Source organism: Poecilia reticulata, chromosome 16 (genome assembly GCF_904066995.2).
Source record: "Poecilia reticulata chromosome 16, P_reticulata-male-v2, whole genome shotgun sequence".
NCBI lineage: Eukaryota > Metazoa > Chordata > Actinopteri > Cyprinodontiformes > Poeciliidae > Poecilia > Poecilia reticulata.
In genome coordinates this window covers 4,084,196-4,110,184 of record NC_088845.1, presented here as the reverse complement: position 1 = coordinate 4,110,184, position 25,989 = coordinate 4,084,196, and the positions used below count along the sequence as shown (strand labels likewise).

At 38.8% G+C, this 25,989-nt stretch overlaps 1 protein-coding gene across 15 annotated transcripts in view; it reads right to left on the bottom strand.

Moving 5' to 3' along the window:
• Positions 1-25,989, bottom strand: part of mef2d (myocyte enhancer factor 2d) — a 108,565-nt gene that overhangs the window by 6,302 nt on the left and 76,274 nt on the right. For 5 of the 15 annotated variants that reach the window (XM_017309565.2, XM_017309561.2, XM_017309560.2 and 2 more), the window contains 5 exons: positions 16,544-16,722; positions 13,719-13,748; positions 10,620-10,737; positions 10,046-10,211; positions 3,240-3,290 (listed from right to left, as the gene is read on the bottom strand). In XM_017309565.2, the coding sequence (XP_017165054.1) occupies positions 3,240-3,290; positions 10,046-10,211; positions 10,620-10,737; positions 13,719-13,748; positions 16,544-16,722 (544 nt within the window). The remainder of the gene's footprint in view (positions 1-3,239; positions 3,291-10,045; positions 10,212-10,619; positions 10,738-13,718; positions 13,749-16,543; positions 16,723-25,989) is intronic. The other 10 variants (XM_017309568.2, XM_017309564.2, XM_081597695.1 and 7 more) reach the window with 5 other exon arrangements.

Below are 25,989 nucleotides of genomic sequence, written 5' to 3'. Positions count from 1 at the left end.
CTAGAATACAGTTTGTGCATTTAATTTACATGTTAAATGCTTCGATTTGCTTTAGATTATAAAGATTTTAGAAGTTGTTATAAAACTTTGATTTTTTACTGAACTTTTTGTCTATTCTTTCTCACAGAAGTTTTCATTCCTTCATGCATTTTACAAGGATTCTCTGTAGAAGACAACACAGAGCAATGCATTACTGCGAATCAATATCAAAAGGATAGATGGTTTTCAAAATGTTGGAGAAATACAAGTTAGAAAATTAATACATGCAAATGTATTCACATCTTCTGAACACAGCAGCAAGGGAAACATGTCGGCACCAGCTTTGAGCATCTAGAGGTAAATGTTTACCAATTCAATTCAAGCTCAGTCAGATGGGATGAAAACAGCCTCAATTAATCAATTCTGATATCCACTTCACAAACATACAAAGTCTCCTGTGGCGGTCTATCACACCAAATCCCAATAAACTATATTAAAGTTTGACAAAAGGTGAAAAAGTTCAATCTTCCAGTTGATGGCTTGTTAAGCTGAACAGAGAGACTTAAATTAAGGAGCCAAAAGGTTTTACCACATGAAACAGCACTTCTTGTGCCCGTCAGCAGTGTGAAGCCTTCAGAGTTTCACTTCCATCTGTGACCTTTAGACCAGGGGTGTCAAACTCCAGTCACAGAAGTTGACTGTGACTGGTCACTGTCAGAAGTTGACTGCAGGACAGGGGCCCTTAAGTTTTTTGATGTGCCACAGGTACAAAACACCTGAATCAAATGGCTTAATTACCTCCTCAGTTCTCCAGAGCCTTGCTAATGACCTAATTATTCTATTCAGGTGTGGTGCAGCAGAGGCACATCTAAAAGTTGCAGGACACCGGCCCTCGAGGACTGGAGTTTGACACCCCTGCTTTAGACCTTCTGTAAACTTAAGAAAGTATCTTTAAATTAACAGAAGCTAAACCCAGCAGCGTCAGTCAGAAGTTAGACTTTTCCCCACCAGTGTTTCCGGACAAAGAAAAGAGTCGCACCAACATCGTGCTTGACATCTGAACGGTTTGATCGCAGCCTGAAGAGGAACCATTCTGCTTTTGATTAAACTGCTCTAATGATAATTTCAGCGCACGTTTTGCTAAGATGCTCGGGATAAAAACGGCGTGCCAAAAATATTTCCAAAGTGTCACCCGCCTCCTGTCTACCTGCCACGGCTCTTTGATCAGCCCCTCCACTCTCACACTCAGCCTTCACCTCCTCCACTGGCTGGAGGCTAAGTCAAAGCTGTCACAGAGTCTGACACCAGCTGTTGACGCTGCACTGGGGTTCGCTGCCTTTGTCGGTGAAAACAGGATTTTTTTATATATTTTTTAGGGATTGGGCTCATTCTATCTCCTCCTTTCCCACAGCATGACACAGTAGATCTCAATTCGAAGCTCCCAATTACCGCATTTCGCCCCTTCGGGTGTGTTCTAATATGTCATATCAGGAGCCATCTGCAGCAATATATCTTGCACAATTACTGGCACACTGAGAGGGGACTTTAAGACAGCACTCCTCCAGGCAATCTGGGTCTGCGCTCGCCCTCTTCCTCTAACTGACACACACAGACACACACACACGCTGAAAGTTGTGCACTCTTGCCGTCCTACATATAAATGCTCCTTCTTTCCTGAGCACACAAACACACACACACACAGCTGTGTGGCAGCGAGGCTCACTCTGTCTCTTCCTGTGCCCACTTCATCAGCCTGTGCACCGCGGCTCCGGCGTGTGCAGGTAGATAGATGGGGGTGCCACTGGGGTGCCGATGCTGAGGCGAGTGAAAATGGCCGAGTCAGCAGGCCAGTGACAGTGATGAAGGTGAGAGCGGCAGGCTAACCCCTCCCTTCCACCCACCTCCCCACCTCCACGAACATTAACAACACAGTGAGCACAGCCAGAAGCAGACATTTAGTTATAGTGAGGCGTGTTGAGTTGCACTTGCTGCCGTGGTTTCCCAAAATACTCTGCTTTGCTGAGAAATAATTTTTCTTTTATGAAATGTGGCTCTAATCAGATTCTTCTACAGCTACATTTTTGTATAAAATAAATGTGTCTTTTATTGGTGTAACAATAAAAAAAAACTTTAGTTTGTTCAGTAGGGAAAGAAAAAAAATGCATTTGAAAATAAATCATTGATTTGTGCAAAATTAATGAATGGCTTTTAAAGATTTCTTTAAATTATTTCGCTTTTTATATTTAAAAGTTTAAGAACTTTAAAAAGAGATTAAAACATTTTTTTAAATAATCAGAACTTTTATCGATAAACCATGATTTTCTGTGCCATTTCTTTTGGCTATTCTTCAAAATGTGAATAGAGGAAATTTAGTAATTTCTCAATAATGGAACTTTGATGTTTGTGAATGTTCTTTACTCATGAAAATGCTATAAAAATATGCAAAAATATCTCATTCTGTTAAAACAAGCAAATCACTTTAATTTTGGCCTCAGCAGACTAATCTAAATTTTGATGCGCTTTTCAATTACAGCAACAGAATGTGCTTTCTACTGCATGCGCCACATAAAAGATTAAATCTAAAAAAAAAACCCATAAGGAATGAAAACAAACATTTCATGATAAAAGGAAAAGAAAAACTACTTTTTGTGTGGATTGCATCAAGTTATGTGTATTGAGCACAATTTGCATGTTTTCAATGCAGAAGGTCAACTGCATACTTTCACCAACAAAGAGGCACTGTGGACTCTTTGAGATTTGACAAAATGATGACATTTCTGCCGGTGTTGACCATCTAACAACAAAAACAGTTTCTACCAGAGAGATGTTGTTGCCCTGAATTCATCTAAACCCTGAACAATCATAATTTTCTTAGCGCAATATCAATATGCATCTTGAACATAATATATGCATTTCTTTTTTCTTTGCTCTGCCTATGAGAGTTACTATTTTTTTGTAACATTTTCTTATGGTTTCTTGTACAATAATTAATTCTAAAAAAGAATCAAAGTACAAAATACTGAGATCAATCAAACTTTTCCATATTAACTTAGCTACTAATCAGTTGGATGAACAAAAATACCATCAGAAGAATGATGGAAATATCCGTTGTTTATTTTTCCTCATTACCTGCCATAACATCTTATTTTTAATGCAGTTTTAAAATCTCAAGTCTTTAGCAAAGGATCCATCATGCAGCAGATATTTTAGGAAAGAGACATGCTGTAAGCTGTGTGTCTTGAGAGTAGAGAGTACAGTACCAGCAGAGGCCCTCCTCTCTGCCCAAGAGAAAGTTGGACTGAGAAGCCAAGCTGTGGAGGGAGGTGGGAAAAAAACACAGAAGACAAGCAGTTTTCAGAAAGCTGTAACAGCAGGGAAACAGTGAGACGGATCAGAGGCCGCTCCTGGTCAGTCCTCACACAGAAACTAGACAACAAAAAGGCTTTAACAGCTGCTTTAGTCAAGCTGAGATGTTAGAGGCAGAGCTGTGTACAGTAGGAAGTGTGAAAGCTGGATAGTTATTCACATGCAGTGCCTGTTTACTTTCTCTTCCAGTAACAAAACGCAGCTGGTTTTTCATGAAGTGTGATGAGTCGTAAAGAAGCTCTGAACGACGGTCCTCATTAATTTACAGAAACTTGTCTTTGGTCCTTTTTGACTGGAGAACTTCTGATGAAATAATTTTATGGTTGAACTCTCCTTGATCCTGCAGTTTGCTTAGCCTTTAAAAACCTAAATGCTCTATGAAAAAATAACCATTAATCTCTGGACAAAGACCTTCTCAGCTCTGGCAAGCAGAGGTTTCTAAGAGCTTTTTGCCCATCAGCTTTGGATAGCCGACAGCTATTATAACTCTGCAAACGTTCATCATTTAGGTCACTTAGAAAAGAAACGGAAAGAGAGGAGGAACATACAGAGAGAAAAAAGCTGCATAAAGAACACATTTCTTCGGTTAAAGGGAATCGTGAGACACACATTAATACACATTTCCTTTCAAGTAAAACATTTTTACTCCCCTCAACAAGCTACACTCACACAAAACACCCATAATACATCCACACATTGCATCGCAAAAGTATTCACACCCTTCAAAATTTTCACAACATGTCAAGATTACAATCAACGTACTTTTTTGGGATTTTATGTGATAAACCATACAGAGCAGTTCCCAACTGTGACGTTGAAGAATTTAATGATTAATATGTTTTTATTTTTTATTCTGATTAGAAGTCTAAAAAAATCTGGTGCGCATGTAAAATCATACTTATTTATTTTAGTGCATCTACGTCAATTCTGGATCAAGAATAAACACAGCCCTTTTATGTGTAAATTAATCTCAGTATAAATGCAGCTGTTCTGTTTTTGGCCTCAAAGGTTTGTTAAAAAAACAGTGAACAAAAACCCATCATGAAGAACACAGCAGCTCAGTCAGCGAGGAAGTTTAAAGCAGGATGAGATTAGAAAGTTGCATTCGAAGCTTGGAGCTAGAATGAAATGCTTTGGCTTAAAACGCATCCAGAGCAGGTAAAAGTTCAGACCAAAGTCTGTCTGAGAGTCTGTGGGCAGGATGTAAACATTTACAGAACCTCTCTATAATACCTGACTGAACTATTTTGAAAAACATAAATGGACAAATATATTATAAAAGACATGTCCAAAAAGATTTACAGCTGTACCTGCAATAAAAACTAAATGAATGTTTAATTTTTATGATACTTTCCAAATGTCGGTTCGTCACATATAATTCAAAGGAAACACATATTTACGATTTTGTACGGCAGAATGCAATAAATGTTCAGCTCTATACCTTAATATAATACAGCCAAGTGAAAAAAATAAGACACCATATGACATCGTCAGTTTAAAGAAACAAAAAAAAAAGATTATACAAAAAAATAACTAAAATTGGATGAAAAAAAGAGAAAACGTCATGGTTTGTGGAAGGTTTAAGTGTAATTAACCAACATGCTTTACAAATAAATATTTTAGATTAAAAAGCTGACTATTTAATTGGCTGTCCTGGTCTTTTTCACCTGATAGTAGATTTAATAATATGAAACGTTGGGTTACGTAACGTAATCCCTGGTTCTTTGATAACAGAACCAGCGTCACGCTGAGGCGATTCCCATAGTGAAACACCCAGTGAAGTTCCAAAAAGAACACATATAATCTGAGCTGGAACAACTAGTAACCAGCAGGCATTTCTATAAATGTACAAACTGGCTGTGAATGCAGCTCTGCAGGGCAGCAGTTCATCCATTAACATTTAGATTGAGGAGTCGAGAGGAAGCTGAGAGTCAACAGGTGTACATCGAATTAACTAAGCCTGGATAAAGGGGACGGAAATGAGAGGGGGAAAAACGGAAGTGCTGGATGATTAAAAGGGGGAAGGATGGGAGAAAATAAGATGACAGAAATCATTTCCTTGTGGCGCCTGCAGCGAGGAGAAGTGTAGACGACAGCAAAGGCAAGGAATGGCAGCCAAGCCGTCAATCACCATTTGATAGGGAGGGCTTGTTTGCTCGCTGCGAGGCCACACTGTGAGGAAATCAGAAGCAAAGCAGAAGCAGTCTGGGCTGTACTGGTGCCCACGTCTGCCCATGCTGTCCTAGGACAGCACGATTTTCCGCGGTGCTGTGAGAACAGTTTGGTGTGCTGGGAAAGATTCCCACATTTCTGTGGTGCTCCCTTGTTTTCAGTGACAGCAATTCTGTTATCCTGCTCACACACACTCACACACACACATGGCTCAGTGATCCTGCCTGGTGCTGATTCTAGAGTCAAACCTGCAGGAGCTGAAACGCTGCCACAATCAGCATCTGGGCTGCATGATGATGGCTAAAATTTAAATCATGTTTACTCAGTGAAACTGTGTCTGTTTTCATTGCTCACATGTTTCAGTTAGATTCCCAGAAGAAATCTTATAAAGAAGTGGGACTCCTACATTGTCTTCAATTATAATACATATAAACATTTATATTTTATTCATTTGCACAGGAAAGTATGAGCTAATGTGGTAACATTCCAAAATATAAAGTCAGATGCAAATCATTCCTTGAATTTCAGTGCAATCAGAACTTTGCTAAAGGTTTGCATATTAACTTCTTAAAATAAGTATTTTATATCAATTTATATTTTTGTGCAAATACAATATAAAAGTTTAACATTAACACTCTTCTGAAAAGTGACATGCCACAAATGTGCATAACGGTGCGTTGGAGGTCAGACCTGGAAATGACATCATTTCCATGTAAAGTGCATTCTGAATGAAAATCAGAAAAGCAAGTCAGATTATTGAGGCACTAAATACCATTAGTGATGTAATAAAAATATATTCTGTTACATTTTGTGTTAAAGATAAAAAGAACTGGACAAAAAGTTTGTAATCTCCTTGCACTGACGGTTTAATGTTTAATGAGAAACAAATGTCTGAGGTGCTTATAAAAAGTTTATGTCTGCAACTTTCTGAGTGCTTTTATGCGCAGCAGCCATATTGGATGCTGAGCTTGTTTTTTAGCTTCAGGGGTGTTCTTATATGTCCAACTACAAAGGCAGATATCAGACTTCCCTAAAGACTTAAAACAAACAATATCTATTAGCCAGCAGGGGGCAACATCATTGCAAACAGGAACCAGTTTGCATTAAAAAGCTCAAAAAATTCTCAAAAGTTCTTGACCTCAGTCAATATTTACTTTTTAGCTCTCACTCTAAGCGTCTTTAATATTTAATGGAGAATGATTCTGTGCATTAACTTATAAGAAATAAATGTCATTTTAAAACTAGTAATTTTTGCCCTGACTGTAGATGACAGCAAGTTCAGACCAGCAGCTATTTACTTGTAACTTTTCCCTGAATAAAAAACTAACTTAACATTTTGTCTTTTCTATTCAATTTTGAAAAGTGGATGAGACAAATCCCCAGAACATTCCTAGATGATTTAATCAACCTATTAAAGAAACAAACATTAAAAAGTGCTCCAGATCAAGCTACTGTTAGGAATTGTTAAGCGAGCCACTAACTGTGGAAGAATTGATTAACAAAATAGCATTTATTTATGTTAGATTTTTTCCATTACCTTATAAATGTATGAACATGAAAGGTTGGTTCTAGATTGATTTCAATGTAATATGTTTCTGCAATAACATACTTTTTCAGAAGTTTTTTTAACAAATAATAATCTGTGAGAAGGCAGTGGTAATGGTTCAAGCTGAAATAGATTTTTTTTTTACACAGTTTGCTTCGAGTCTGGCAGTTGTTGGATGATCAGGTGAGGATGCTGAAATGACTGGTCTGATCTGGCTGCAGAGGGATTTCATCAAGTCTGGCTGGTCATTTGTTAACATTCACATGGCACTATGACATGTAAATGAACTGGGGGAGATTGTTAACTATAATCTTGTTGTTTTATAAGATGCAAACCCCCTGAAGTCACAGCTGTAGACTGTAACAAACAACAATTAGCATATTTTCATGGACTACTTTTGTTCGCAGTCAGACAGAACAATAAATTCATCTTCCAGCTGACAGCCTTGTGTCTTTCTTAAACAATTTTTTCTCGCCTTTTTTTTCATCCGTATTGTTGCCTGGATGCTGTCTCTAAAATAAACAAAAAGCTGGAATATTTCTCCAAAAAGACTTAAAAACGCGCTTAAACCTGTTCACCTTAAAGTGTCTTTTCATGTGAACACCAGCGCTGAGACCATCCTGAAATATCAAACATCAAATTCTATACGGCAGATCAAATCCTCTTTTTATCTCCTTAACTGACTTTGACAGCTAAAGCTACATCTACAGCCTTCCTGTAGTTGTGCCAGCGTAGGAATGTGAGGCCCACATGTATCCCAGCAGTTGAATCTCATGTCTGTCAGCTGAGTGACAGCTAAATGGCATAAAAATAAAAAATTGATGCGGCGCGCGTGTCGCTGGTGCACAGCTGCGCCCAGGTTCAGTTTTGGGGACTGAAAGCAGCACAGAGAGACGCCTTTCATTGAACCGCCGAGCGAGGTGCTGTTTCTGTCATAATGAAGCAGCTCCCTCTTTCTTGGTGACACTTCCAAAGAGCTTCAGATCTAAGCTTTAGGTGGCAGAAAAGGGAAAAAAAAAAAAGAAAAACTCTTGGAACAAATCTAATTATCCCATAATCTCTGAGGGGGAAAACGAGTTTCGCTTTCAACTGAACTAAAAGAGAACAGACACGGTGGAGCAACAGGCATCGCATCCAACACACAAATGCAAGGAAAAGACACTTTGATACCGGGTTTGTGATGCATCCGTTTTGGAAATTGTTTAGGTTATTTTCGTCTGTCAGGCTGTTGTACACTCCATGTGTGTGAGGAGTGTATTAACTTGTGAGAAAAACGGCAACACTGAGCTGCTTTTCTCCATTTGCTCGTAAGTCATTCACCTGACTTTAGCTGTATAACTAGAAAAGCAGTCATCTGTCACTGGTCCCAACATGAGGATGAAGAAATCAAGGGAGGACAAACAGGAAGTAAAACGTAAACCAGTGGCTGCAAGTGATGTGATGACAGAGTGGATGCTCTATCAATCAATATAATGTAGTCAAACCAACCTTTAAACTTTTTTTTTGCTGTTTAGATGAGAAAATAGTTTTTATGGTATAAACTATAGTTGTCCTTGAGCTTCTTCTACTTTTATAACGCAATGTTTAAAATGTTAGTAAAACCTTTGATTACTTTTACTTTTATCTGAAATGACTGTAACGAGTCATCAAATAATCCAATAACACTGCCAGCTGGATGATTATTTGTGTTGCACAACGCTCTCACTTCCACCAATGAGTTGTTTGTAAATGCTAAGTGCTATTAGCAGCTATATAGAGGGAGAGAGTGAGGGACAGAAAGAAGTGTTGACAAGAAAGAAAAAGACAACAAGTATCCCATGTGTGTAATCACTTTAAACTAAATGGACCTGGAACAGATCAGTGCGTCCTCAAACACCTCCACAGGAAACGTCCACTACATGCATCAAACTCGTTTGTGTTTGCAAACAGGCAACATTTTTGTTTCCTCCGCAAAAGATCAACTTTTATCTGTGATTGTGAGTATAAAATCTCGCATGGGGCACATTTTGGCTAACATTGCATTTACATGCTGATCTAGAAGAATAATGATGTGAAACCCCCCCCCAACTTTTTCATACTTCAAACTTAGGACTGAAAGTGAAGCGTCATTTAAAAGGCTGTGTTATCCAATCCCTCAATATGAGTTTGCTTTATAATGTTTAAAAGTTAATGTGAAATGTTTGATGTTTCATCTCTTTTTACATTTACAAAAGTTATTTTATACTTGAAAATTGAGTCTAAAAGTCATTTTTGAACCAAATAGTACTTCAAGTAACAAAATGTTTTATTGTTACCAAAAGGAACTGTTTTTTTTTTTTTCCAGTATTTTCTCTCATATTTCTTTAACTAACTGAAGAAGCTCCTACAGAAGTGGGCATTTTTTTATGTGATTACTCAATTAATCATCAGTAATCAATAGATTACTCAATTACTAAAATAATTGTTTACAATAGTCTGAGTAGATTTGGTGATTCATGAACACAAGACTCAGAAGAAGTAACAACTTAAAACCAGGTAAATCAAAACTACAGTGAACTGAGGTCGTCATTGTCATATCATCCTTTTCTCCAGGATAAACTTCAATTAAGCTCAACATCAGACTCCCTTAGTTACAACACAATGTCTGAGCAGGAGTATGGTCCATTCTTTGGACTGTGAAATCTTGTGCTGGTAGCGCAGCTTGTAGCATCCGTACCAGCAGCTAAATCAGACCGGGACCGCAGAGGGAGACGGCTCATGGAGGAAGGAGGTGGGGTATCTAGGTCACCACAAGATAAATGAACTGCAGCTGGGGTGATGCCACAGCTTTTCTATGTATGGTGTAATTCAGTTGCTTTACTGAATCAGCTGGAGTGTTTGCTTCAGTAAAAGGTTTGTGGATCAGTTGTTTCAGGTGGGGGCGGGGGGGGTGTGAAGGTTAATCACCAGGATATTACCAAATCACTCTAAGAAGTACGTCACGGGTATTAAAACGGGACTTACACCAAGTTATTGAGTGACGCCAGTGTCAGCTGCTGTTGCTGCTGTTGATGCTGTTGTTGCTGGGAAACGACTGGTTGCTGCTGCCAGGCGGCCATGTTGCCAGGCACCAGCCCTGGTGGTGTGAAAGTCTGAAGGGCTGTGAGATCCGCGCTCGTCAGCTGGTACTCTGGGATTAAAGGATGCGAGAAAAGACATTTAGAGAGAGAGGAAGAGAAGAAATGAAGAGGAGGGGGATTGTTTTACATCATACAACTTTCTGCTGCATCAATATTAATCATGGCTAATCCATATTAATGTGAACCTTTGAAGTGGAATCATTCCAGAAGCTCTCACACAATGAACAAAGTGAATATTCATAGTGGTTTGTGGCACCACACTGCAAGCTTTCCCGTCACGGCACTTAATGGGTTTTCATGAAATAATAGAGTGTATTGTTTTTTTCTTAAATCTGCATCTTTTCCGTGACTTTAAATTCAGCCCTGTTGGCAGGAAAGTTTTCCCGGCTCTGATGCAAACCGACGGCTTCAGCCCAGGCTTGCTGTGTGGAGGGGCCGCGCTGCGTTCAGGCACTCACCCGTGTTGTAGGCCGTCTGCATGCCAGGGAAGGGAGCAAGGAGACTGGGTGTTGCCACAGAAACCACTGGAGTTGTAAGTGGCTGAGTCACCTGCGAGCTACCTAGTCGCTGAGCATTCTGGGAAAACAGAAAAAGTGAACGTCAGTTAATAAAGACTGCAGGAAAAGTTTACGGCTTTTATAAAGGACCTCACCGCTCTAACTAGTTTCAATGAGAATTTGTGTGTGTCCTCTATGTGCAGAGCAGCTAATTTATGCTAAATTATTATTTCCTGTGGCAGTTTTGCTCTGATGTAACTTCATCTGAGGGAGAATCCAACATACAAAGAATCTAAACCCCCCTGACTGAGATTATCAAAAAATTTTTCCTGTGGATCTATACTGCCTTCCAAATGTATTCATACCCCTTGAACTTTTTCACATTTTGTCAAACTTTAATAGGTTTATGTGGATATTACATGACAAACCAGCAAAACGTGGTGTGATGTGGAACTAAATGAAATATGTTTTCCACACTGTTCTAATGCAAATGAGTAAAGTCTGGCATACATTTGCAGGTTCCAGTCTTTCGATCCCCAGAAACTGATATTTTTGCCCACTGTTTGTTGCTTTATAACTCAAACTCAGTCAGATTGTGTGAAGTGCCAGAAAATATGCTTTCTTTGTAAATCTGGTTGTATATTTAGGGATTTTGCCCTTCTGCAAAATGAACTTCTACCTCAGTCTTAATATATTTGCATGCTCTAACAGGTTACCAAGATCTTTTATTGCACAGTACATTTTTAAATCTTTCAAATTTCAAGTTACGTCTTCCATTTTATAGCTATTCTCTACTTTGTGTTGGTCTATCCCACAAAATCCCAACACATGCAGTGAAAGTTTGTAAAAAAGGTTCTAGCTGTGTGAATGCATTGCGAGGCTCGGTAGGCTGAGAGCTCTGGCTCTGTGTTGTGAAACAATCTGATCTGTTTCCACAAGAAATCAGGCCTTTTGTCCTTATATGGACGGACTGTAGAAGTTCAGAGCACATGACTTCATCCATTTTCAACAGCAATAATGGTAATGGTTAGCATGTGGCTTCCACTGTGCGGCGCAGGCGATGCAGAAACCTTGCAATGTGACCGAGAACAATTTAGTTACCACTGAAATATTTCACTGTAAACACAGCCTGCTTTACTTTGAGCTGAAATAATAAAGACATTACACCCTCTGCTTGGACAAACAGAAATGCAGGAACTCTGTTATGCACTCGCTTTTCTTTTCTACATTTTTCAAAGTTTTCCTTAGCAGACCAAGAAAAATCCTGATATCCGAGTTATTCTAATTAACAAATCACTTCATGCGTGTACTGGGCAGATGTGCTCAACATCACGCCACATCCTGATACATCTCACTCTCTGCAAGAGAATCCTGCCACCTCCCTTCTCCCTGAGGTGTTCAACTTTCCAGCGACAATTTAACATCGTGGTGCGAGATGAGAAAATTCTCGCATCTTGAGGTGGCGTTGGCACGGCAACGCCTGTCGCCAGGACCCGGCGCTCGCTTTATGTAGAGCCAGGGTGGAAGGTGTTATGAGAGGTAGGGGCGTGCAGGAGCGTCATGCTGTTCGGAAAGCATGCACTGCCAAGGCTGACGGGAGTAGGACATGAGTGGGGATGGGTGTGTGTGTAGATGTGTGTGAGAGGATGAGAGTTTTCTATAATAAAATGTGAGCAGGCAGGTATGGCAGGAAAAAATGCACAATGTGCGGTGAGTTTTTGTCCTGAGGTGTGTATATTTGTGCAGAGAAACGTCATGCATGCGCACGCGTGTGCGTGTGTGTGTGTGTGTGTGGGTGGGTAGGACTGAATGGGGTCAGAGAATCTGAGGCTAACATGTCCATCTGCGCTCCAGGTTGGAGACTTTGGGAGCTTTCCTCTCTCTGATCCTCAGAGCGGAGACGCTCGGATGAAACCAAACATGCACATGCTGAGCAGCTTTCACACACAGCACAGAGTCAGCTGGTTGCTCCACTTCCCCCAACGTTTCCTCCCATATAGTCACTGGGTTGCACAAATGTGCCCCGAGCTTTGCCGCAACATAAATATTCATTTGGGATTTCTGATCAAATTTGCTGGAAAATATAAATGAGCTGTTATCATTTCTAAAACAGAAGAATGAATAAAATTGAGGATTGTTTTCAAATGAAGGATATTGCCTGAACAGACCATTTGTTCATCCGAACGAAAAAAAAAAAAATAATATATATATATATATATATATATTCGCAGCAGTTGTTTTGAGTCATAGTCGGTATTTAGGTTTTGTTTTAGCAGTTTTATCAGATCCTCTTTCCTGTTTTCACTTAGTGACAAGGTTTTGGCCCTTGGAACTTTATTAGACAGCAAGGGATCATGATTATTTTTAAATCAACATCAGGTAGTGTGTCAGAAAACGGGTCTCTAGACTGTGTCTCTAAATCTTGCTGAAAAGTTACCATTTTATTTTCAAATGTACTATGATAGTTACATGATGAGTTACCCATTAACATTTGGTGTTTTTGCAGAACATTAAATCTTTCAGTAGAACAATTTTCCAAATTATTTGGTCAAATCAACATAGATGCAGTTTCCCAGTCATTGAATCCAGTTTCTTGCTTAAGTTAGCTAAAAAGAACAAAGGCCAATAGGGGACCCAGAAATCTAGAGAATAAATGCAAAAATCAATTTTTTAAGGCTTTTTATACATTTTTATCAAAGGTGGCAACAATTTTTTGCCTTTTCCTAGAAATTTGTCCATTTATAGTTGAAGATAAAATGTTAAAATCAAATACCCAGGACATATTTTAGCATCCTGATTCGTGTAGCTACTGATACCAGCAGGATGAACCTGCAGAAGCTTTTGGCCCCTCAAAATTTCAGAAATGAACTGAAGCAACCAGGTGATTGTCTCTCTGTTAGGGTGTTGCTCTGATGCTCCAGTGCCTTTCCTTCATCTGCCTTCGCAGCCTGGCCAACCCTGATGGGATGCATCTGCTGACGGTGTCACACTCATGCTCAGTGAGATCACACAGAGGTTGACACCACATCCACGAGGCTGAAACTCTTAAAGTCTATTCACCTCACTCACCAACTCCAGCTCTTCCTCTGTCTGCGAGGTCGGTGGAAGACGAGGGGCGGGGAGGGAGGGGTAAAAGAAACAGAGGACGTTAAGTTCCTGTGAACTATTCGTGATATAAACAACTCTGCATGAAAACAGGGCCTCTGTTTTCCCAAGCTCTGCGGCTCTGCAAAACTGCAAAACGATGGTGGAAATCTGAGGAGGAATGATGAGATCCGTATTCTGGACTGCAGAAACATTAAATATTTTTAAACATCCTAAGAAGTCGGCATAAGTTAGTCTGTAAACACTGCGAGTTTCACTTCTCATGCCAGGTTGACTTGTACACTCTGTACTTTCAGGAAATCTGATAAAAATTCATTTTGTGTTCAGAGGAGTCTGTGTGAAGAAATCTCTAACGTACAACATCCTGTAATCTAAAAGACATCTACAGAAATGTATAAGAAGCTTTGGTTCTTTAAACACAGGCTGATCAGAAAATGTTATTTTACTTTAATATATTACAAATTATTTACACAGCATGAAATAATTCCTATAATCAGGAAACATTGAAAAAGAAAAACATCTTCTTCCCTGTTTTCAAATGCAAGTTCTAAAATCTGCCCAACCTGTTTTAGCCATATGAATGTAAACGGACTGATAGCAGGTGCCCATGTTATCTGCACAAAAATGCTCAAACACTGCCACAAAAGCATGTGTGCAACTTATTAAATTGGATTAGCAACAAAATGTATCCTAGCTGGATAAAAAGAAGGGCAGTAAAGGTGGTGTTTCATGCAGCTAGCTGGTGAAAATGAATTTTATCCTGTGGAACTTGTTTTTTTTGCTCTTTATGCTGAAAACGTCACCTAGACGTTCACAGTAAACATGAGAGACAGAGTGCTGAAGGTTCATATCTTTCTGTATCAGGTGAGCTTCTCTGCCTTCTGCACATAAAAAAAATACAACAGCTGCACACACTAATCATTAACTTGAGATGTTACAAGGTCTGATTCAAATATCTGAATTTAAACAGCTGGATCCATAAAGCTTTTTAATAACCAATATTTGGTTTTGGTCCAGGAGTTGTATAAGTTAATTGCTTCAATTTTTTTTCTGTATCTTAAGCTGAAAATGTCAATAACAATTAAACCCCATTTTCCTTAGTCTTTTCCCTAACCCTAAAGGAATGCTATGTTACCGAATTTTAATTGACTAAATGGAGAATCTGCAGAATATGCACATTTTTTATCAAATTAATTAATTAATCATCAGAAAAATTGATAGCATTGTATTTTAGTAAATAATTATTAGCTGTAACCCTAATATATTTTCCTAAACAAACACGCACTGTCCCAATGTGTACATGCTGTCAACCCTGAGCTAAAGAGGCTGGGGGCGGGGATCAGTATGTACTTCAGAATGTAACCATAATTGAAAAAAAGCATTTTGGTGTTTGGGATGTAAACCATTTGCAAAGTGTTTTAACAAGCCACAGCGTTCAGCAGCTAAGTCATAAACACTGTAATTGAACAAGCATTTCAACAGTGAATGCTCATTAATTATTCATGAGCTAAGACGGCCTGACTACTTTGAACAAACAAAGACACAAACATATGACATTAATATTATCTAAAACAGTTTTTAGCATTACCAGTCCCACACTTGGCATCAATCTTTATTTTCTACCAACAGATTTCTAACATTTCCAAATCTAATATTCTGGGTGGCAAAGAAGATGTTGAAAGCTTAAAAGGATAAAAAAAAAAAAAATAGAAAATAGAAATGTTCTGTAATCCAGGTAGCCTTCCTGTTCCTGCTGACTCCCCTGTAAAGCACAGAGTGTTACAGCACAGAGTCTTCTCCTCAGTTATTGTAACTGGAACAGTCCAATATGACTTCTTAACTCTTCTCCAGATGTTTTCAGAAAGGACATAAATAGATACATTTTGCTTTCTGTCTGTTTTGAGCAGCAGAGTGGTCCCTCCTCAACAGCCACTGACTATGAAACATTTACTTCCATAGAATCATAAGATTGCTGTGCATCTTGCATGACTAATAATGCACCTGCTTTTTGGCTCTAATCATCAACACAAAGCTGCGAGAACACAGCTTGAGCAAGGCATGACTTTATTGAACAGCATAGCTGTATGAGTCAAATCAGATGTATTCTTGGAAGCAAATAAACATTACAGCTTTCTTAGCAGTAAAACACACTTACAAAATAGGAAAGACTGCATTATATAGAACATCACTGGTGAGTTTGTCAAGAGTGGGGCTGAAACGATTAATCAGATTAATTATGAAGAGTTCAGTAATCAAAAAATAGTTAACTAAATGGTGACTCTACGATATGCCATTTGCTGTAAGAACAACAGTAATTAGCCCAAAACTGTACCAAAAATGTATGTATTTAAGATTTAAGTTGAAAACTTTTTTTTTTCTGTATGCTTAATGTTTATTTTATTCTTTCAAAAATATTGTCTAAGATAAGCGATAAAATAAAAAATCTGCAGAATGTGTAAATGTTTTTTAATCAATTTATTTAATTAATCTTCGGAGTATTCAACAGAATACTCAATTACTAAAATAGTCGTTAGCTTTAGCCCTAGTTAAGAGTAATACAAGTTAAAGTCATTATTTCGATGCACTGAGAAGCTTCTCACTCACACATGACTGATATTTTTTGGTTTTCAATCATCTATCAAACTGTTCTTTAATAAAATAATTTGTATCAGGATAAAGAATCCCAATGTGGATTTGGAGGTCATTTGGAGGTTATCCTCCGGTACCATAAAACTAGTAGTTTAGATTTAAATGGTCAGTCTGAGTCTTTTTCTCCTCACCAGCTGCAGGAGGCTCTTTCCACCCTGTGAAGTGATGACCCTCAGGTCTGGCTTCCGGCTGTTGACCAACTGAGGGCTGGGTGGAGGTGGGGACTTTGCCGGGACTACTTTTCCCAGGCTGTTGCCATTGGATACGGACAGGAGGCCCGGGGAGGCCCTGGCGCTGATGTAGCCATTAGCTGCAGAGACACAGACACACAGAGGAAAATAACAGCGAGGTTTAGTGAAGAGAAAGGGTGGGAGGAAGTTTTGTTTTGGTCGGCTCTGATGTTTTCAGTGTCTGCCTCTACCTGTGAAGTGTGTCTTGTCTGCTGTCGTTGGTGTGTTTGCCTGTCTCATTAACACGTTGGAACCCTTTTGTCGCACCGCATGCTTCTCATCATTTCTGCAGCTCAAACATTGTTTTTTTCTGGTGGCTCTCTGATTTTCTACAGCTCCTTCACATCAAAATCATGCCATGCTCTCTCCAGAACTATTTTATTTCTGCTCTCAGTATTTGTCTCTCTCTCCTGTCTCGTTCCACTCATCTCAGCTTGGTATAAACAGAAACACATAATTGTCTCTGGGCTCTTTCCATCTTGTATGGTAAGAAAACATCTTCTCTAACAAGTCAGTTTCATGGTCATTAAACCCTGGAAGAAATATCATCTCTGAAAAAGCAAAACACAATCATTTACAAAAGTTTATTGTTTATCTGCATAATTATGAACTGGAATTACAAAGTGTCCAGATTGAAATCAGTGATTTGAAATGTAAAAGATTATTTACAATTCAGCAAATGATTGAATAATCCAGAGCATGTTATGCTTACATTTCATGGTTTTGGTAACATAATGCAGTTTTGAACAAACATTTTTTTTAAAAAGCCACATTTTATGTAATGACTTGTAGCCAAGCGTAGGCCAGTAGAAATCCTCACTATATGCTAACCTTGAAAATAACAGACACACTATGTCAGAGTACTTGGATAACAAGTTAAAAACTAATTTACAACATTAGTAGGTATAACATACAATTGATTTTAACAAAAAGGGAAGATGTTGCTGTCTGCAGCTGACAATAATCTACTAATCAGCAAAAGTCCACTAGATAAAAAAAGCCTAATTGTTGGTTATTTATACAGCTAAGAGCCACAACATTCGCTCTCCACAGAGAAAGTTTGGCGACTGCACAGACAGGCAGGCAGCCTTGAGGTGACCAGTTATTGGTAACGTTTGAATTAATCTCTGGTTGAATTAATTTGACTATAAGGATCTTTCCTTTGTTTTAATTTGAATAAAGAAAAACCCTTAAAACTAAAAAACCAGCTGTTTGGTTTTGTAAATATAGTTAAAGTTTGGATGCAGAAGTTTGGGAGACTACATAATTATGATATGTAACCTCAATACAAAATATAGAATAATGTTGCATAACTTTTTTTAAAAAAATGCAGAAATGTTGACGGTTTAATAGTACACTAACAATAACAATACCAAGAACACTGGTTTTGGTTGGAGCCAGCAGCTGACCACTTTATAGAAATATAGTTTATACATTGACAAATGGGTTATTAAAACAGTGTTAACTTCTGAATACTGATGGCTGGACCTCCTTAAATTTATTACGACGAGTGTAACGCAATAGGAAAAGAAGCAGGCAGATTGGCAGTGCACAGCAACAGGTGGGGGGCAGGCATCACAGTGTTACTCTATGTTCCAGAGAAAACTTTCTTTGATCAAACTACAGCTTTGAAACCGAAACTTTTAAAACCCTGGTATACCTAGATCCAGGAAACCAGCTCAGGTTTGCTGACAATGTTCCAAAGCTACATTTCCCTGGAAAATTAAACATTTTCCACATTACCAAGTTAGCACACTTTCATTTATATGACATTTCCTTAGTTTTGAAGTTATGATTTTCCAGCAGAGGACGTATCCAGAATCCGGACACTGGAAAGTCCAGGCTCTGAATTTTGCTATTTTGTCAGTCATATATAAAATCCTTGTTCAAGCGTCAGATTAACACAAGTTTGGCATTCATAGCAGAGCAGAATGCGCAGCGGAGATAATTTGCCTCCCTGTTGTTGAAGAAATATCTAATTAGTTATAGTATGTGTAGAGCGCCTTGTTGAAGTGTCTGCATTGGCTCTGGTCATAAAAAAAGCATAACATCTAACTTGAAATAATATAAATCAGCTTGCATTTCTGTAAGCACAGCATGTCATTGCTTTCTTTTTAAAAGGGGCATCCCAGCAACATGAAACTGCAGACTATACCGGTGAACACACCTGCCTTTGAAATGGCACAACTGTCACATTCCTCTCCCTTTCACAGCAACACAACCATTGCTCTTAGGATAAATAATACCTGACATTCCATGCTAAAGCTGCAGCAAAACGGCTCTGTTTGTCAGCCATTCCTGCTTACTTTGTTTTGACTCTGGTTCCACATTTCTGAATATTCTCCACCAATCACACCTTTTTTATTACGGTACATGTCATTATGTGCTGGTTTAGAATGCTACTACAAGTAACTTGTTAAATGTAAAATAAGATGTTGGGAAGTGAAGGCTGAAGGAAGAGATGTTGGCTGAGCGTCATGACAACAAGACTCCAGCAGTCTCCAGTGCCGAGGTTAAAAGACAAGTCTATTGAAATGAAGACTGAATCACAGTGTATAAGAGGGACAGCAGGGACTTTTCCACACCGTGACACACACACACACACACACACAAACATATGCAGCACTCCCATCTGATGGGTGGAGAGAGGGTGTGTGTGTGTGTTAGCAGATAGCACTTCTCCATGACGCTGGCTCCAGATGACAGTGGCATGTGACTCTGCTTCATCTCACTTACACACACAGAGCCCATAAACGCAACCTGACAACAACAACAAGTCAATGCTATCTCTGATATCAGCTTAGAGAGAGGGAAGCATGGCAGAGCAGGAGGGGAGGCGGGTGAGGGGGGAAAGACACAAAAGGAGAGAAAGAATGAGGAAAAGAGGAAGGCAAAGGAGGAAGAAGCTTAAACATGTGGCGATATGAACCAAGAAGGCTTTAGTGGTCAAGTACTTACAGAGAAAAAGTACAAAAAATTATGACAAAGTATGGGTGTTTAACATAAAAGTAGAGTATATTTAAGTATCAGTTTAACGTATTTGTGATTAATTGTTTATGTCTTCATCGTGATTTAATCAAATTAATCAAAATATATTTAGTAGGAGTGAATAAGTCAGGTTTGATGTCCCAGTCCGGTTTATGGTTTTCAAAACCATTAAGCACTGAGGCAGTTCGGAGGGCAAAAGGGAGTTCAGCCCAGGACTAACCAGGTGTACCTAAAAAAGTGGCCAGAATTGCTTTGAAATATGTCATACATCCTGTCATATGAGTAAGTGGAGTTTAAAAATTAATAGTTTTTCTCCTAATTTATTTTTGATGGGACATTATGCAGACCTGTCCTCCAAAAGATTCTAGAGGTGGATGCAGAAGATTGGATCAGTATTTTATCCTCAAATTATTTAATTTATGGGGTTAAACAAAAAGTAAAACAACAACAGCAGCTCAACAGAGAAATCAACTGCACCACACAACAAACAAAAAGTAAGAAAGTAGAAAAAATGACCAGACTGGACTGGGAGAGACATTATGGAAGAAAAGAATGAAACTGAGGGAGTAAGTGAAGCAGGATATGACAGAGCAGGAGTTCAACGACAGGCAAACAGATAGTAAGATAAGCGCAAAGAAAGACTGGGAAAAAGAATAAGTCTACACATTTGAGGGAGGAGGAAGGGAAAAAAATGGCCTATGAATGGAAAACATGCACAGAATGTGGACAATTAAAGAAGTATGAGAATACAGGAAAATCGGATCAGGGGGTTTCAATGATGAGAAATTGGGGAAGAAAGAGATGTAAAAGGAATGAGAGAGGAGTGTGGGAAACTGGAGCAAACATGATGTGCTAAACGAAAAAAAATGTAGGGAATCAAAGAAAAAAAATCAGCTGGAAGAAAGAAACAGAGGATGTATGGAATCACTGAATGTGGTAAGACGAGGACTGCATATCCCAGCAGCCACCTGGGCAAACTGTTCACCTGTGTCCCATCAGTGAAGGGTTCCCCCATGTATGCATGTCGACGTCAAAGACTGATGGAAATGTGCAGTCGGCTTGTGTTCATGTCTGTGGGAGAAGCGGTGGCTTGGTGGTCACCCAAGAGTTATGAGTTCAACTAACATGTGAGTTTTCCTCAGTGAATGTGAAGTTAACATATGTTCTACAGCTGAACCCAGGCTCAAACAGAGCTCCCTTACAGAAAACAGCCTGTAGGTCTGCTGTCTTTCTTTGTGTATTTATACTGTATTACTATACAGCTGGAGTTCAGTTCTAGAAGGTTTTGATGTGCTTTACTAAACCCACAAAGCCTAAAAGCTTAGCTGACCAAATGGCAACATTAACTATTTGTTGGGGTTTGCAGACACTTGTTTCTGAAAAACACTATTTAAGTCAGGTCTGAATTTTGATCTCCATTTATTTCTTTTTAGAATAACGGGAGTTAAATAATTTGAAAAAGATCTCAGGTTTTTGCAGATTGATGGTTTTCAACAGAGACTTTTTTAAGGTTGTTAGAAAATTTCTTCTTTTTATTAACCTTCATTTTTATCATGATGGTATGATAGACAAAATGACTCACAAAGTCCCATCATTACTGCTCATATACAGCTATGGATGCTAAGAAAATGCTATATTTCTAATATTTACAAGTTTTAGCAACAAAATAAACTAAATGCAAAAATCAGACGGGTAAAGGAAATTTCCACCTTTACCTTAATAAAGGGTGTACTGACTAACAGAAGCTGTGTAAGTGAAGATGGCACCCAGCTTTTGATGTGCTCATTTTAATTCTGCAGCCTTCCACAACAAGCCTGAACACAGCTGCAGAGAGAAAACAACAGATTCAGCCTTGCATGTTTTTAAAATGTGTCAGACTTTTATGAAAAACTGGTTGCACAAAAAACGGTAACTAACCAGTTATTTTTAAAGACTAGGTTTGCAGGTTTTATACAAAAAGACATTTACAAATTCTATCTTGTTTGAGATTTCAAAGTTTTGATAAAGAGAAGAGCTGCATGGTGGCACAGTTACAACTTGCAACATAAATGTCTTTTTTTCTGCTTACCGGTTCAAATCAGTGGCTGGAGTCTTTCTGCATGGACTTTGCATGACCTCCATGCACATGTGTGGGTTCTCTGAGTACTCTTGCCAATCCAGACAATTAGGTTGACTGGCCTCTAAACTGTCCTAAAGTATGAGTGTGTAAGCATGGTTTTTTGTCCTGTGATGCACTCGCCTCTCACCCTAAGCGGATACAGACAATGGATGGATGGAAAGGGAAATGTACTGGAAAAATAAGTGTAATGGTTATTTTCTGTACAGAAAAGTTCACTTTCCTGCAAATATGAAGTCATTTCATAGCAAAAGCTGACTATGGTTTTGCTTCAGGATCTCATAATAGTAAATGACAGTAAATGTGAAGCTTTAGATGTGGCCAAAGCCTGATTATAATCAATCTGTTAGCAGTTTGCATACTGTACATGTTCAATGCAGTTTCATTTATTAGTTTTCAGAACCTTGCTGCTGAAATTTAATTGAATTTATTTCAATGCTGACATTAAAGCAGAACTCTGAGGACCAATGGAACAATATAGACGAGCATCTGCACTAACAGATGGCACTAGTGGTGCCTGTGGTACCCAATGGTTCCAGCACATGCTACATTACTGCAGTACTCCTGATTTAAACTGAACTAATGACCCATGTTGCATGTCTCCTCCTTTTTTAATTTTCTGCAGAAAACCAAAATCATCAGACTTTAAATCTTTTATATAAAATGAGCAGACTTTGTTGGAAAAAAAAAAAGATAATTGCAGTTTCTTGCTTGATTATACATGGAGGTCCATGCTGCATTATGAGCTGATTTATGCTGTGTGTGTCTTTATGCGTGCAGCTGCGTCTTGCTGAGTGAGTCCCTGAAAGACTTTAAAATGTTTGTGGCTTTCATTCATCTAAATTGCTCGTGTTGATGCATTTCCTTGTAGCCCTAACATGTGTTCTTCTTAGAATATGAGTGTACATGTGTCGGTACCCTCTGTGTGTGTCAGCATGTGTGTCACGTCTCCCATTACGCGAGGCCGGGCGTGGGAATGTGTGGAATGCTGCATGACGTCAATGGTGACATTCCCTGAGCTCTTACTCCCTGGACAACAGCTGAGACCGGCACATCCAAGAGAACAGGAGAAAGAGGAGGTAAGAAGGGATGACAGGAGGAGGGTGAAGACGGGAGTAGGGAAGAAGAGTAAAAAAAGGCAAAAGTAAGACTAAGAGGGGTGAGAATAAGACATGACTGGAGAAAGGACATGACAGAAAGAGAGAGGCATAAATAATGAAGGAAAAAGCATCAGAGAGGACAAAAATACATTGTGCAAAAAGGTTCAAAAGAAAGAATCAAAAAGGGGAGGAAAAAAGTTAAAATGCAAGAAGAAGTTGATGAAAACTGCGATAAAATTGGAGAGTGGATGAGTGCAAAAGGAGAGTGGCCGGCCATCTGGGAGGATCAGGTTAACTCAGATAACTTCTGAGATGCTGATATACAACAATGTTGTGGCATAATTATAGCAACCTGGAGGATCACGGGGAGAACATTTAGACTAAAACCCAGCCATCAGCAGCAGAAGCACACTGTTCAATCTACCCCAAATATGTAATAAACTATAACATTCTTGTGTCTATTTTTGGGACTTGGTTCGAGTTAGGCTGGAACAGTCTGCAGTGATGCTTTGCAGTAACAAGGTTCTGGGTTCAAATCCAGTCTTTCTGTATGGAGTTTCAATCTTCTCCCTTTGCATGCATAGATTCTCTCTGGGTACTCCAGGTTTCTCCAACAGTCTGAAAACATCGCTTTTTGATTAATTGGTTTATCTAATGTCCTTAAGTGTAAGTGTGTGTGCCTGGTTGTGTGTCTCTGATGCACTGGTGGCCTCCACTGGGGGGCACCCCAACTCTCACCCAATTCAACAGCTTCCTGCACCCCTGGAAGGACAAGCAGGAATGGATGAACATTCATCTATCCAACAGCCAGCAATAAAAACTGGTAGCTGTTAGCTGCTACAACGTCAAAGTTAGCTGCTGCTTCCTGATGCCACCAAATTATGGGCTATTTCACAAATTTCAATTTGATCTTCAAAATCTCAAATTGTTCAAGATCAAAATCTGAAATGGATCATTTTACACAAAAAAAAAAAAAAGATTTTCAAAACATTTATTGAGAAACTTTGAACTCAAATATGACACCAAGGAGTGTTTTCAGACTTTTTTTACACAATTCATTTGACAACCATAGGAAACATAGTAAATGGCTGCACCATTTGATACCGATTACAGATTCTCAAAGGCTCTCTCCACAAAAAAGGTGCTATGCAAAATAAAGACTTCCTGTTAATTTACACTTCCAAATCCGTCTTTATTGTGGAAAAAAAACAGAACCGAAATTTTAAAAGAAATAATAAATGTTCCTAGTGTACACACATCCACCCTGGATAGCCAAATGTTTTGAAAACAATCAGACCCACTTTGCACATGCATGTCAATTCTCGCTTTCTGTGCCAGAAAAAACAACCAAGTAGTTTTTCTATTAGATGTTTCATACCTACCTCTCTTGTTCCTGCCTCTATAATAGATGCTAAAAAAATTTCATTAAATTTCTTTTGGCAGAATTGCTAGCCTAGCTATAGCTTGAGGCATGATTAGCATATTCCATCATTGAATTCTGATTTTCACCACCTGCTGGTACAACAGAAGTATTACCGTTTTTGGCTTGGAGGAAAAAAAAAGATCCGTTAAAAAAAGATCAGATCAGAGTACTGAAGCCGGCTGGAGCTTCTCTGTAATTTTTGTAATCTTTACTCTGTGCAAAGAAAATTAGTTTATCTGAAAATGTTTAATAAAACCATGTTTTGCCTCATCCTTGTGGACCCGCTATCATGAATCATCTCATCCCGATGAAGCATTGTTACCCCAAAGAATAGATAAGTGACGTTAATTTGAATGTATTGATTTATTTTTGGCTCCGTGTAACATGAGAGAAATAATGCTGTCAAGTGAATCCAGAAAAAAAGAGCACCCTCGCCCCGTATCCATTACTGTGGGATGTAGCTGGCAGTATCTGTCCAAACTAATGGGATTTAAGAGGAGAGCTCTGGCCAGTGTCAAAGTCACCTCTGAAGAGAGTCCTGTGCCAAGACAAGGGACTGCTAGATGGTGGGGGGCGGGGAGTGGGGCGGGGACGGGTGAGAGATTATTCCAGAATGAAGACGAGGGGGAACAGCTGAGAGAGACAGGATGAAAGGGGGAGGTGTAGTGAGAGGGAGGAGAAGATCAGATAAATAAAGAGGGAAAGCAGCGGACGTGTAAATGGTTACGCGGATTGTTAACTATGAGTGTCAAAAACATAAACATTAGAAAGCTTTTTCATCAGTTGGAGGAAACTTTGAGCCAAGCGTGGCCAACGCAGCGAGTAGTTTATGAATTTGGCAGCATTCTCGTTTAAAAATGCTTCTTTTTTTTCCAAGTTGATTTATTAGACCAGTTTATTCTGACCAACTCTTCTTACTGGTCTGTTTCAATTCCACCGAACTGCTGTTTATACGAGTCTGACAGGACTTTCAGACTTTAAGTAAGCCACTTTTTTCAGTCGTTCAGTTGTGTGTAATGTTTTGTCATCTAGTTGAGTCATCAATATTCACCTGGAACCATTTTGAAAGTCTGTCCACTTGAAGTGGCTTTATGCATTTCAGGATGATTTCTTTTTCATCTGGTTTTGAATTTCTCTTGGTCAAACTATGTCGTGTTGCTTTTTGAGATCCTTCCTCATGTTGTCAAGACGGGCTCTACTTAAATGATATCCTGCAAGTTTGGCAGCAATCAAACCTTGTTATGTTGAGAGAAATTAAAATCTGCGGTCTAAAAAAATATGATTTACTTCCATTTTATAAAAGGGGTGATTTTTTTTTCAACATGTTTGGTTTTTCTATGAATATTTTTGTTTTACAATAAAAAGAAAAAACTGAACAAAATCTGTGTGGAACGAATCATTTTTACAGCACTGTTGGTGAATATTTTAGATACTTTCATTCTCCTTGAAAAAAAAAACTAACTTTTTCCTTTTTCAAGTGTCCTTCCCTGATGGGTGGAAATTTTAAATTACATGTGAATAACTATTTCACTTCTGCATTTCCATTTATTTTCTAATGGTCAGTTTCACTAACTTTACATACAGGGAAAAACCCAGACTCACTGCTCAGTGCTTAAGAATACTTTAAAAGGAACTAAAAGTAGAAAAAAAAAGAAAAAAGCTCATTTATATATGGCTGCTTGAGATAATATAAAGTCACATATAAAATGTACAAATACTG